At 31.9% G+C, this 14432-nt stretch overlaps 2 protein-coding genes across 2 annotated transcripts in view; one reads left to right on the forward strand and one right to left on the reverse strand.

Annotated features, from left to right (window-relative positions):
• LOC132729679 (folliculin-like) overlaps window positions 1–10568 on the reverse strand; it is a 29774-nt gene extending 19206 nt beyond the window's left edge. Inside the window, exons 1-5 of the mRNA XM_060715490.1 lie at window positions 10439–10568; window positions 6747–6997; window positions 5367–5504; window positions 4477–4966; window positions 2125–2294 (exon numbers count right to left, since the gene is read on the reverse strand). Coding sequence (XP_060571473.1) covers window positions 2125–2294; window positions 4477–4966; window positions 5367–5504; window positions 6747–6980 — 1032 coding nt within the window. The 5' untranslated portion in view covers window positions 6981–6997; window positions 10439–10568. The remainder of the gene's footprint in view (window positions 1–2124; window positions 2295–4476; window positions 4967–5366; window positions 5505–6746; window positions 6998–10438) is intronic.
• A 64-nt stretch (window positions 10569–10632) lies between these two features.
• LOC132729677 (transcriptional regulator ATRX-like) overlaps window positions 10633–14432 on the forward strand; it is a 38085-nt gene continuing 34285 nt past the window's right edge. Inside the window, exon 1 of the mRNA XM_060715487.1 lies at window positions 10633–10990. Coding sequence (XP_060571470.1) covers window positions 10958–10990 — 33 coding nt within the window. The 5' untranslated portion in view covers window positions 10633–10957. The remainder of the gene's footprint in view (window positions 10991–14432) is intronic.

Here is a 14432-nt window from a genome sequence, read left to right on the forward strand (position 1 = left end):
AAGTTATCTTCTCTAATCCTCCCCAGTCCAAAAAATTTAAATTTTGTCCCCCCTTTTTTTTTTCCCTTTTTACCGTTCCCCAAAAAAAAAAATTGGGGTGTTTTTTTTTTCCCGGTAATTTTTTTTGGAAAAAAATATATCAAAATCCCACTTCTCTGACACCAGTGTAATGTTTTCGGGGGAAGGAAAGATAGCCGTTGTTCGAGCCTAGAGGGGAAAACTCCGACCTGTGGGTGCCTTGATAGAATATTTCAGATAAACTACAAAGAGCTAATTTAAAGAACAAAAATGATTTATTTTATTAAGTAATCCAAGGATGTGTAGTAAGATGAAATAGAATCTATAAATAAATTATCAATAAAATGATGAGTATTAGTTATTGTTAGTAAAAGTAAACGTTAGTAAATGTTAGTAAAAGTTAGTTACATTCGTTCCATCATGAACTCCAATTCAGAAAATAGAATCTACTAGGTGATGAAATAAAGTTCAGCTCTTGTAAGTTGTATTCAGTGTAGATGCCTAGTATCAACTTGTCGTATGTCTATAATGTTTAACTGAGGATTCCTATTATTTAACCAAGTAAAAAGAAACTAAGTAAAATGATTAGACTTAAATGATCTCTCCAGTGACCGAATCCAGTAAGCTGAAGGATAACACCGTACCGGCAATATATTGAAATTCCCCGCGTTAGGAACTTGTATATTATTGGGCACCTAAGCACAGCTAACGCTCTCATCCACTCAGATTGCGGAACGTCCATTTTGGCGCCAAAGCCCTCCATATCGACCAATGGCTAGCCGTTCGACTCCTACATCTAAAAGAAATAGATCCGAACAGGCCACGACGATTTCCAATAAAATCCCCATATCTGGTTGTCTAAGTAACCAATATTATTTACCTAATTTAGTACTTTTTAACCCAAACATTCTGTTCCGGAATTGATTAAGAATTTAGTCAAAACCAAGCATGCACTGTGACGTCACAATTGACACAAAATGAAAGTAAATTAAGTTTGCATTTCCTGATAGAAATAAAGAGTCACCATGCATGTCATCAACTATTTGTAAAAGGTATATTGTCACTGAAATGTATAGTTTGTATACATGCATTTATTGCATCATATCCGTTAATTATAAATATGATAATACGAAATGTCATTAGTTTTCACGATCTGTCAAATTTTGCCGGTGTTTTAAAAACAGCTTTCTCTGCATACCCTGAGTATCACATACCCAGTAAAACTTATCAATGTTATGGTTTTAAGTGTTTAAAGCATTTGTAATTTATAATGATGTGTTACATGTGTAAGAAAGAGTTCTATAACGGTAAACAAAAGGGGGGGGGGGGGTATTCATATTACAATATACATAAAGGGAAAAACAATGACCCCCTGGGGCAGGGCCAATTTTGACCCCAGGGCTTTGATTTGAACAAACTTGGTAGACACCCACTAGAAGATGTTTCATGTTTAAAAGCTAAGTTCTAGCTATTTGGGGTTTTTTTTTAAAAGAAGATTTTTTAAGTTTTTACTATAAACAAATAAGGAAAATCAATGACTCCCCCACCCCCCCAGGGGTGGGGCCAATTTTGACCCAAGGGCATTTATTTGAACAAAATTGGTAGACACTTACTAGATGATGTTTCATGCCACATATTTAAGCACTAGCTCTTTCAATTTTCTAAAAGAAGATATTTTAAGTTTTTTTCTTTCGGTTACCAGAGTTCAGGACAGGCGCAGGACGATAAGCGATCACAAAAACTCACCAGGTCACTTTGTAACAGGTGAGCTAAAAATTGATGAGGGGGCAATTTTCACCACACGGCTTTTATTTGATCAAACTTGGTAGACACCCACTATAAGATGTTTCATGCTAATATCTAAGTTCTAGCAATTTTGGTTATTTTAAAAGAATCAAAGAATCAAGACAGAAATTATATTATTCTTAAACACCATGACTTGTTTAAATTGAATATCTATATCATAAACATGCACTTCATCATCAAAGACTTTGAAATATATACATGTATATATTTTATTTCTAAGTACAAGGTTCCATTTGTTACTATAATTATATGTTTCCCTAATATAATATTATTATTGAATCAAACATCAATTTAGATAACCTTGTAAAGATGGCGGATATTTTGTATGGTTGGACTCCCATCATCCTCAGGTACTTCCTGTAGAGACTTGTTGTCTCTTGTTGGTGATGATAGCACTTCCTCTCCTTCCTCAACATCATCATCACATCCTAATTTCTTACTGAACAGTTTTACAAACCCTTCTTCAGTTTCTTAAAAGAACAAAATGAGATTTTCAAAAGATTTTGAAATCTTTATGTGATACTTCAGATGAGACATATAATTACTGCTGCCATATAATGTTTAAATTGTCTAAGAAAATCAAGGTTGAGACTTTTTTTTAAAAGGTATGCATTTTCCATAAATTTGGGAAAAATAACATAGTATTTTGCAAAAGAGAAAGAAACTAGAACATGATTAGTAACACAAATGCCCCCTACCCATGATCTCCTGGGACAGGGCCAATTTTGACCCAAAAGCTTTAATTTGAATAACCTTAAAAGAGGACCAAAGATTTTTATCTAAGCTGTAGCCTTTTAAAATAAGTGGTGTTTTTTTTACCTCGGGACTTTAATTTGAGCAATCTTGGTAGAGGTCCACCAGACATTACCTTATGCAAAATATCTATGCTCTAACCAGTCGGTTTTTTAGGATATTTTTTTGCAGTTCACCATATAAACCTATATAAATCACACCCACACTTTTTATTTTATTTCAATAGGTAGGTCTAGTCACACTTGTTGTTATGTCCAAGTACGAATCATTTCCATAATGTTTAATTTTACATCTGTAACTGTGCACATGATCCAAATTTCATAGCTGTACATCCAAGGATAATAAAGTAGGCCACCTGGTTAAAATCTAGGTCAGCTGATTTTAAAGTTCAATTTTAAATCCAAAACTGTGCATATGGTCCAAATTTCATACAAGCTGTACATCAAAGGACAAGAAAGTAGGTCACTTAGTCAAATTATCATGGTCAATGACATAACAAAACTATGACAATTTAAGCAAAATTCAATAATTTTACTTTGACCTTTAAGGTCATTTGAAGCTCAAAGTCAAGGTCAGTTCAAACTTTTAGATAGTTTTGTCTAAAAAAGTTATTTTGTCCAAGTATGAAGATAATCCATTATTTATTACAAAGTTGAAGTCAATCATAGCAAAAGTCAGTGAAAATACAATAATTTAACCTTCAAGGCCAAATTAGTTTGATATACATAAAAAAGTCATATCCTAAAGAATGTTGTATCTATATATGGAGTCAATCTATTCAATAAAAACAAGTTATAGCCAGTTGCAACAAAAAAAAGAAAATTTCAATAATTTGACCTTCAATGTCAGTCATTCATGGGTGAAGATCATGATCTGTACAGTAACCTTGAAGGTCTATCCTAAAAGATTGTTGTGTTCAAGTTTAAAGACAATCCATTAAAAAATAACTAAGTTTTAGCTTCTGATAGCAAAAATCAAGAAAAATTCAGACATTTGACCTTGACTGTCAAGGTCATTAATGAATAAAGGTCAAGATTAGTCTGGTGCATTTGAAGGTCTTGTCCCAACAGTTGTAAGGGCCCAATAGTTGTTAGGGCCAAGTATAATGACAATACAACCATAAATAAAGAAGTTATGATCAATGTTAAAGGTTTTAGACGGCAACGGCAACACGCGAAGCAACAGCAACATGTCCGGATACGGGAACGTCACCATAACTATAAACAATAACTTTTTTTTCTTCCAAAAAAAGTCGAGCTTAAAAAAGGCTGTATGAGCTAAAATGTATGAATTTATTTTATACACTAGTGACTTTAAGTCAAGAGGACCATTGAAAGGTATCCAACTACCAAACATGGAAGATATCATTAAATAAATGAAGTTATGAGGAGAGATTTAAGATAAATCCAAATGAAAGAAATGCGTTAACCGGTATCCGGACATTTGCCTCATGGACTGTTGCCACCCCCCTTCCCTCCTCAACTGTGGTCATTACTATTAATAGTGGTAAACTGAAATCTTGGTGACCACATTAGTCTAGTCTTATCAACTGTTACCATAGAAAATCTTATTCATTTAATCTTGGAATGACAAGTATCTGTCATTATTTGTTTACTTACAATGTACATGTAAGTTACAAATTAAAAAATATTTGCATAAATCATGTAAAATATTTGTAGGGTTCCATTCTCAGTCAGTAAGTGACTATGCATTTATGATTCAATCAATTCCCAATATTAAGAGAATTTAAAAATGTTTACTTATACGTTTTCTATATTACAACATAAAATTAGTTACATAATTAACTTTAAAGATTTTACTCAATTTCAGGAAATAATCTTTGATATTCTTTAATGAAAAACATTCTCATAATTTTAAGATAGAAAGTCTTCACCAAACCTTCTAGTTTCTCCATGTCAATGATTGTGTCTTCAGTAGGAGGTCCCTCTAGTAATGTTTCTGATAACCTATTCCCACAAGCTTTCAATATCCACACAAATGAGGTATGTAAAATCTTAAAAACATGCTTATCATCTGTTAACTCTACAAGAGATCTTGCTGGCTTATTCACATTACCTCCCCTTTGTTGTATAAAATTCTTTGGTGTTACACTAGATGCTAGTCTATGCTGCCTTTGAGGGAACTTCACTTTTTCATTTTCAAACACAGAATTTGCTTTAGTCTTTAGGTGTTTTACAACAGTTTCTATGTGAGTCACTAAGAATGGCCATGAATTAAGCAGATATATTTTGTCCATCATAACAACAAGTATACTGTAAAGTCTTTGGAAGCCTCGTGCTTGATTATCTTTAATAAAGAATGTATAACTAATGGCATGACCCTGCTGGATATCTCCAAAGAATATCGGACCTTCTCTCCCTGGACAAACCTGCACAACATATATCTTATATTAACGTTTTTATATACAGACAATTGTAACTGATACAATGGAAAGTGATTACTTTGCACAGAGACCATGATATATCAATCAACATGTATACATATCAGTTCCTAACTATTGATAAATATCCAAACATATAAAACCAGAGGCTACAATCTGACATTTAAAGCAATTCACTCAAACCTTAAATGTAGAAATAAACATTTTAAGCAAATTTATAATAGATTTCAACTTCATATAAAGCAATCCTAAAAAAATTCATATTGCTGTTAAAAAAAAAGAGTAAGAAATATATAATGAAGAATTACCCTATGAATTCAATTTGTTACTCAAATTATCATTTTCTTATTACTTTTGGAAAAATAGATAGAAATTTAGTTCAGCCTACCTCACAACTTAAGCTTCTAATACAAGCTTGTCGAATCATAGCGAATACATCTCTGTGTGTAGGTCTCTGAGAGCTGACATAACTCACACCAGCCTCCTCATCATGACTAACAAAACCTAGGTGAACTGATGTACATCCCTGAATACACAAAACAAATACATGAATCATATCATGCTAATAACAAGATGAGATGTTGTTTTAACTTTTTTTCAAAATTTAAGCTTCGGCAGGCATCTTGATTTAGCAGACCATCACGATATTGCAATTATTGTAAAAGAATACCTCATAATATTTCCTAAATTTCACCAAAAGACAGACACATCAATCAAGTTTTATTAAGATTTTGATAAAAAATGTAGTCTTTAAAGTGGTGACATGGTTTCTTTGATTTGATCATGTGAACTAGTTTTTTAATCCAAAGTCATTCGAGATTTCATTGAGGCATTCTGACAAAATCATATCAAGACAGTGACATTTACAGTACCCGGTATTCACAACGCAGGTAAGGATGGCATGCAGACAACTGATAGATCCCAATAGCACATCCATTAGAGCTTTGTGTTTATTTCAGCTAAAATACAAAAAATGTTTCTAGTCACATTTTAAGAAATAATCACAATGAATTTTTTTTTAAGGACCTGCTATAGATCATATTTAAAAAAAATAAATTTTCCTTTCTAGGATTTGGATTCAGATGACTGACTTTTTTAATCCATATACCTAAACATTTAGAGGTATATTATAGTATAAAAAGACAACACCAAAATAACAAGAGTTATCCGTAAGACAGCTTACTTGATTATTTTTATAAGTAATTGGCTAACAAGAATTTAAAGTTGAAAAGTAATACCTGAACCAGTAAATGAAATAAAGTGGGGTGGTACGAAAAACTTAATTGAAAATTTGAAAGTTGAAAAAGGGGCATTATTTTACTAAATCCAAGAAAGAGATATGCACTCTTGTCTGGAAGTCAGGATGATAGTTACTAACAATCAAGCAAAACCACGACAGGTATAGGAAATAAGGGGGATGGAAGTCTAAAAAGGGGAATCTTTTGTCAAAATCCATGACATAGTTATGTCCTCTTGCCTCGAAGTAAAGCTCCCATGTTTACACATTTAAACATATTTGTTTCGATGCTCATTCATTATAGTGTACAATATTTTTGAATGTAAAAGTAATGACCAGAATATCTTACTTGTACCTTACAAATTTAATCAGTTTAAAACACTAAGCTAAGTAAAAATGGGTTGAGAAAGAGTTTTGAGGGCTATAAAAAAATTCATGTCCATAATTTGGGCAATACAAACAATTTTACTGGAGAATGCTAAAATGACTTGGTGCCCTTAATTTGAACACACAAAAATATATAACATTTACCTCACATAAATCATTTTTATAGTTAGGTAGAGAGTTATGTGTTGGTGTTAGTGGTGCCTGTGGCTCTGTTGATATAGAAGGGGTGACAACTCTTCTTGACTGCACGGACGCCTCCCCTCCCGCATCCACAACACTTTCTCCAGATTTCTCTTCAAGATGTAATGGCTGTGTACAGAACAACACTTTTGGACCATGTAATTCACAAAAATGGCACAGTGATATAATGGCATTCATTTTAAGAGCCTTTCAATCTGAAATTTCAAAAGTTGCATACATTTGCATACAATAAAAAGTTTGATATATATTACAAAATGTTATAAAATGTTAACATCTAAATATATTTGAAGGAAGGATAATTCCATTTTATACAAAAATCCTGTGCCCTAGTCTTACAGTTGAACACAGCTGAAGACAGATCGGAAATAAGAAAAATCTGTTACATCTTAGCAAAAGCTGTCAGAGACGACAGCATGCTTGACTAAATAATGGGTACAATCAAGGAAACAAAACTATAAGACAAGAGGGTCATGATGGCCCTGGCTCTCTCACCTGGAATACATTGCTAGAAAAGGTCAGAATTCTTAAAGGCATATTATTCCTCAGAAATTCTTTAGAAATATCAAACATGTGTTTAATAATAGTTAAATAATGGATTAAGTGCATGTTAGATGTTTTACAACTGAAAAATTTGTAAGTTAAAAAGGGGCATAATTCTGCCAATATTGTAGGCAGAGTTATCCAACTTGTCAATCTGATGTACCTTGTTACTATAAATAAGTATTGTAAGTTTCAATTGAATATCTCAAGTAATAATTGAGATATTTGACTTTACAAAAAACTTTAACCAACGTAGACGCCGACGCTGACGCCTACGCCGGGGCGACTACAATAGCTCTCATATTCTTCGAATAGTCGAGCTAAAAATGATAGCATTTCTGAGACATAATGGGCCTTTAAAATTAATGTAGAATTAAATAATTAGTTCATATTTGATGTCGCATGTCATTTTTTACCCCAACTACATCATTTATAAAATATTTGTAGACATCTGCTAGGAAATGTTACATGCCATACTAACATACTTTATATTAACAAGAGCTTCATTCCAGTAAATGTCATGCCCCTAGGTTGATAACATGCGTGCTTGCTAACTTGTAGCAAGTAAAACTTATTAACCAGTTACCAAAATCTGTAAAATAATACATTTTCTGAAAGCTTATGCAGTTGTCTATATAGCTGCAGGCAGGGTCTTTCAAATAGAATGGTCTGGAGACAGACCAATTTTTACGAAAAATGCTGTCTCGGTTGAGTCACGGGTTATCTACCGACCGTGATATGGCATAGCACATCACCATTCAAAAATCAAATTATAAGATAATGTTTTGTTAAATCAATCAAAAAATTACTAAAAACTAACTCTGACTACATTATATTATCAGTTTTTACTTTAAAAGTAACAATTTTATAGATTTGCAATGAAATTAGAATTTTTCGTTCCCGGTGTCAAGGTAAAAATCTACTGCTCATATTTGAAAATAGGTCCGAGTTTCATGAGCTTTTTTTAAATTTATGCATTGTTCAATGACAAAATAGAAATTGATTTTACAGAGAAAAGATGTTATTAAATCGTATCATGTAAAAATATTATAATATTTCACGATGTTATTTGCAAATATTTGATGTTTAATTTGGTGCATTTTCAAAATGGCGCCGATTATCGGCAAATATTCTGAACAAACAATCTATGTTTTTTTAACAAAGATGGCTTTAAAAACATCATTTCCTGAAATATTTATCCTTTTTTCAAAAGTTTAAAGATTTTTAAATAACATCATGTCGTTAAAATTTTCATTTTTGCTCTTGTATTTAATATAATAATATTCGCCCTTTTCTTTAACACTTACATAATTTGCGTATAGCAAAACTATACCGATTTATACCAAGACATGTTTAATTGTAGCGAGAAGGGTTTACATAGCGTGTTTCAAGACCATTCTATTTGAAAGACCCTGCTGCAGGTAAAAATATTTACAGTTCCCATTTAAATAAATGATACATCAATTTTTAAAGAGAACTACTTATTAATTTTTACAAAACAATTCATATGATAAAAAACTGACTCACTGGGTTTGTTCTGCTATGTTTTTCTAAGAGAAAAGCATGGAAAGTTACCAATATTTTAACATGCAGCAATAGATAAAAGATATATTAAATATTGAAAACAGAGTAAAACAACTAAGACTTAATCATATGCATAAGATTTTTTATAATAAGTGTCCAACTTATATGAAAACAAACTTTGTTCGGATGTCTGATATACACAACTACAACACCAGATCAAATAATTTTAATTTTTCAATTCCTCATTGTAATAAGACATGTAATAGCACTTTTTTCTATAATGGTATTAAAGATTGGAATAGTTTGCCATATGATGTAAAATGTATATCAAATCCAACTTTATATAAAACTTCTGTTAAAAGCCATCTTGCTTCAATTTGGGCTGCGCAACATCAAAGTGATTTTTTATATTACTAAGTGGCGACATAAGTTCGCCAAACTTTATTATTTTTTAGTTATCTTATTTTTTCCTGTGCCTTTCTTTCTGTGATAATGCAAAACTACTGTGATTGAATAATTTGAAGATTATCTATTTTTATTTAAGGAATGAATGTCTCTCTGGTTTCATCTTGTTTCCATCTATTTGGTTAACAGGACCCCATTGGAAATAAGCACACCAGCTTAATGGGCTATCCTTGTAACCATAGATCACTTTTAAACAAAACCTTTGTATTGAAATTTTATTAAAATTCTTTTATTTCTTTTATATCATGTTTATCAGTAACTTTAAACAATATTCTGTTATAATTATAATTCTGACTGTTGTAGTCTTAATCTGAAATTTTGAATACATTTATCCAGTTTCCCATCTGATCTCAGTCATTAACTAAATTTGTTTTATTTATTATTAATATGAAATGATATTTTAATTTGGATAAACTGTTATTTTATATATATTTATTTATATATATATCTTATTATGTAAATGTGATCTATGTTGTTGCTAAAAATAAAATAAATAAAAAAAATAACTTTCAAATGGTGTATAATATAAAAAGATGAAATGCACATCCATTAAGTTTTATTTGCTACAAAATACCTAATTTTTCACTTTTTGACAGGCATGAGTGATATTTCAATGTAGTAAATAGGAGCTGCTTATCTCTGTTATGAACAATCAAGGCACATTTTTCAATATATTAAGACAAGTACATTGTACACAAATAACTGAAATAAATTCTGTATAAACTAATACAATATCAAATACAACAAAAGCAGGTTACAAATCTTTATCATAAGTTACACATCAATTTAATAATAAATAAACAAATTATTTACTTGTTTATCTTTTTCATTATTTAAGAAAAGTTTAACTTTCGTTCTAAATGTTTGGATATTTTCGATAGACCTAAGGCTGTCTGGTAAAGAATTCCAGTCTTTTGTGGCATAATTTGTAGAAAAATGTGTTTGTAACATGAGAATCATTTTGAGGCAATTTGGATTCTCTACTGTATCAGTCGGCTTTTGTTATAAACCGACAATTATTAGTCAAAATGGACAAACCGACAATAATCAGTACATGGAACTGACAGATGATTAAATATCTGGAAATAAAAGAGATATGATCATACCTGAAAAATACAGTCACTTCGTTAGTCATCCACCATTTTACAGTCATGTGATACCAGTCGCATCATTATAAAGGACAGGGAACCAGTCTAAGGAACCAGATTAGATCCGAGTTTATAAAAATGGAATTTGATAGGGCAAAGTGTATTGCTCTTAACCAATCAAAAGCTTTGATACTGACCATGTTAGGAACATACATGTTGAAACATGGCGGCCAATGGTTTAAAATTTTGTCAATAAATGCTTTACGCTTGTTTTACTGTAATATATGAAATTGATTTAGTCATTTATTTTAACAATGACATTCTATGTGACATTTTCTTTGGAAAACAAACTGAAAAATGAGTAGTATCTTTATTCTTGCTTGAAACTGCATTGAAATCGTGCTTGGACATGTTTCAACTTTTATAAATATTCGGGGATTTACCTGTTTACGGAGTGAATAGACGAAGAATAATGAATGACTCAGTATTCGGTTATATCGTTATTTTATAATTGACAAAAGTACAATAGCATTTGAAATGGCAGACTTGAATAAAGGGAAATCTGTGCAGGTATGTAATGTATAAAGTTTACAAACCAACACTACAGGGCTTCCATTTGCAAACAGGACGTTTCGGCCCCAAACCAAATCGGCCCCAGTCGAAAAATCGGCCCCTGGACGTTTCGGCCCTTTTTCGCGAGACGTTTCGGCCCCACTATAGCATATAGCTTGATTGATCAACAACAATTAATTTAATTACAATTAAACAATTATGACACTTTGATTCTTTAAATAATTATTTATTATCTTTTGATCTTTGAACCATTTAGATATACGTTAATGTTTTTAAAGGTGTAACAAACAATAAAAGCAGGTTACTTAATTTATAAAACAAACCACAAAATCTTCTAGATTAAGAAAGTTACTTACAATTATTCCTTAGAAAACATTATCTTTTGATCTTAATTAAACTATACGTAATTTTTTCAAGGTGTAACTATTAACTGTTTATAGCTTTATGCAGTAAGTAATATCAGAGAAAACTTCAAAAGATTTGAAAAATTGTAAAAATGTTATTTATAAAAAGTGTTTGTTCACATTTGTTTTGTTTCAAGTAAAATTGTTTAACTGTTCTGTACTTGTATTTTCGTATCCATCAAACTCGTCACTGTTAAATAGGTTGTTGATGATAATTTAATGTCTGTTTCGTGCATTGTTTTGTGTCTTGCTTCTTAGCCATTCAAATAAAATATTATCTATATATGGTGTAAATAATTGTTTGTTTGTGAATTATATTTTATCAAATAAAGTTTATGTTCTGTTCTGTTTGTATTGATTACTTTCCCCCTACTACTATTAAAATCTAGTTTTTATACAAAATGATTGAATATATATATATTAATTGATTCATTTATTTACTGAAATGCTATTAATACATGTATATCGGTTTAAAATACAGTCCTTATTCTGGGGCCGATTTGGTAAAGGGCCGAAACGTCCGGGGCCGAAATGTCTTGGGTAGTCTGGGGCCGATACGTCTTGGGGCCGAAACGTCTCGAAATCTTCCATTTAGCTTCAAAATTTGGAAGTCAAAGATTTCAAAATCTCTGATATTGGAAGTCACATTATACAGGTAAAGAAGGAAAAGTATTAGATTTTGGAAGTCACAAGCCAAAATGAAGGTGTAAATGACTCCCAAACTTCCACTAGTGGAAGCCCTGATACACTAAAGCACAGTCGTACGGCAAATTTGCCACATGTGCCAATAATGGTCAAATAATCTAAAAATAATCCCCCCTTGATCATCAAGATCCAGCACCCGTTTACTATAAAAAAATATATACAAGGTATATAACTTGCTGTAGCGTATTCCACAACACAGTACACATTTTGCTCTTGCATTTTTTTAAATTTAGACATATTTTCATACTTAAACATGTAAACATAGCACAATAGATATATCTTTCAGTAACCATTAAAAATATTAAGCTATCTATCTTCATTTATGATAAATGAATTATCAAACATGAAAGATTACCTTTAACTTGCGAGTTCGACATGTTTTGTGACACAGAAATTTCTAAATCTACCACAAGTTGACACAAGTTGTTTTTTTTTCTGAATAGTTAACATGTGTACTGTAGAGAAAAAATATTGTCTTCTAATAATATCAAATTGCAACCACTGCATATTAAAAAACTTTGCTTAAAATACATTTTATTCGAGCATCACGATCATCAGTTTGCAAGTATCATCACAATGATTTGAATGAAATTTTAACTTCTTTCATTTACCTCTGTTCTCACAGAAATTCATTTTAAGAATACATGTTATCATTGTATATTTCACCACTGCGATTGTTGACAGAATTCATTTACCTATTATTTTCATTCGGCATTTGACAAGAAAATTGTGAGCATCGAACATTTTCAGCGACACACTTTTGTAAAGCAAACATATATCAACATGATCACTAGACTTACCGACAAATTTATGGGCTGAGTATGTCCCTTATTGGTCTTAATTCAATTGAATTACCGCTAATCTCTTTAATTGTTGTCGGCAATTTTCAACACTCTGAAGATTTCATTCTTTCACCTCTAACACCCGCTCAATTTTGCCGCTTTTCATTGGTTTTCCAATTTTACTGCCCAATAAAAATAAGTTGAATTGAACATTTTGAAATAGGCGGAGCCACAGATATATATACAACAGATAGAAAGCTCCGAGAATAGACGGAAAGTCAGATTCAGACCCACAATCTTTTGCCCGCTTCGGTGATCATCGGGTTTTTCCGCTATTCTCCAATTTTCTCGCTCTTGTTAAACTTTGACGATATCCATGAATTATTGTTTTCATTGCCGACGAGAAATATTTGTGTGAAAAAGTGTGTACAATGTATTGTACGTTTTAGAATAAATAACTATTGCTTCTTATAAATGTAGAAAATGCTTCGTCGTTTTTATCAATGTACCTCCGGGAATTCAATATAGCAGTATTTTGGCTATTTTTACCCAGGATGCATCAAATCTCGGAAAATCCTGCGACATATGATAACCTACGTGAACACAATTCCACTGATACTGAATTTAACTGTGTGACATTACAGTTTCTTCTCCATTTATATTTAGCTCCATGGCGGAGCATGGACAACTGACATTTGGGAAATTATTGTACATGTTTATCCAAATAAGGGAGACTTTGCTTTTGCTTTTCTGAGTAACTGGGCGAAATGTAGAGAAAGAGAGTGACTTCTTTGCCCAAGTCGCCTAGAAACGTGATACCTGATATTGTATGAATTTAGATCAGTGATACTCAAAATATGCTGTTCCTTGAATATTTGGGTTTGATCCTTAAAAATTTTGTGTGGCAGATTAATGACCCTTGAGTTTCAGAGTCTACCAAGGTCACTGTTGCTAAAAATAAAATTTCAGTTTCCGCTCAATAACTTGAGTTTGCTTTGGCCTATTGATGCCAAACTTTGTATCTAGGTAGTTTATATCAATAGACAGCTTGTGATTGCTACTCTGATGTCTGTAATAAAGGTCAAGGTCACTGTTGCTATGTAATTTCTTTGCTGAGACCTGTTGACAACAAACTTGGGGTGTGGGTAGCTTTTTATATCAAGACGCTATGAGAGAATGGTATTCAGATGTCTGTGATCAAGGTCAATGTCACTGTTGCTAAAAATAGAAATTCAGTCTCCAAAATATTAACTTGAGTTTGCTCCTATTGACACCAAATTTAGTATGTGGGTAGCTTATATCAAAAAACAACCTGGGATTGCTACCCAGGTGTCTGTGTGCAAGGTCAAGGTCACTGTTGCTTAAAAAAAGAAATTCAATTTTCACGTAATAACTTGAATTTGCTTTCACCTATTGACACCAAATTTGCTGTGTAGGTAGCTTATATTAAGATGCAGCTTGGGATCGCTACTTAGATATCTGGGAGCAAGGTCAAGGTCACTTGCTTAAAATGGAATTTTCAGCTTCTACTCAATAACTTCAGTACAC

This window comes from Ruditapes philippinarum, unplaced genomic scaffold (genome assembly GCF_026571515.1).
Source record: "Ruditapes philippinarum isolate M1 unplaced genomic scaffold, ASM2657151v2 ctg422_1_1_1_1, whole genome shotgun sequence".
NCBI lineage: Eukaryota > Metazoa > Mollusca > Bivalvia > Venerida > Veneridae > Ruditapes > Ruditapes philippinarum.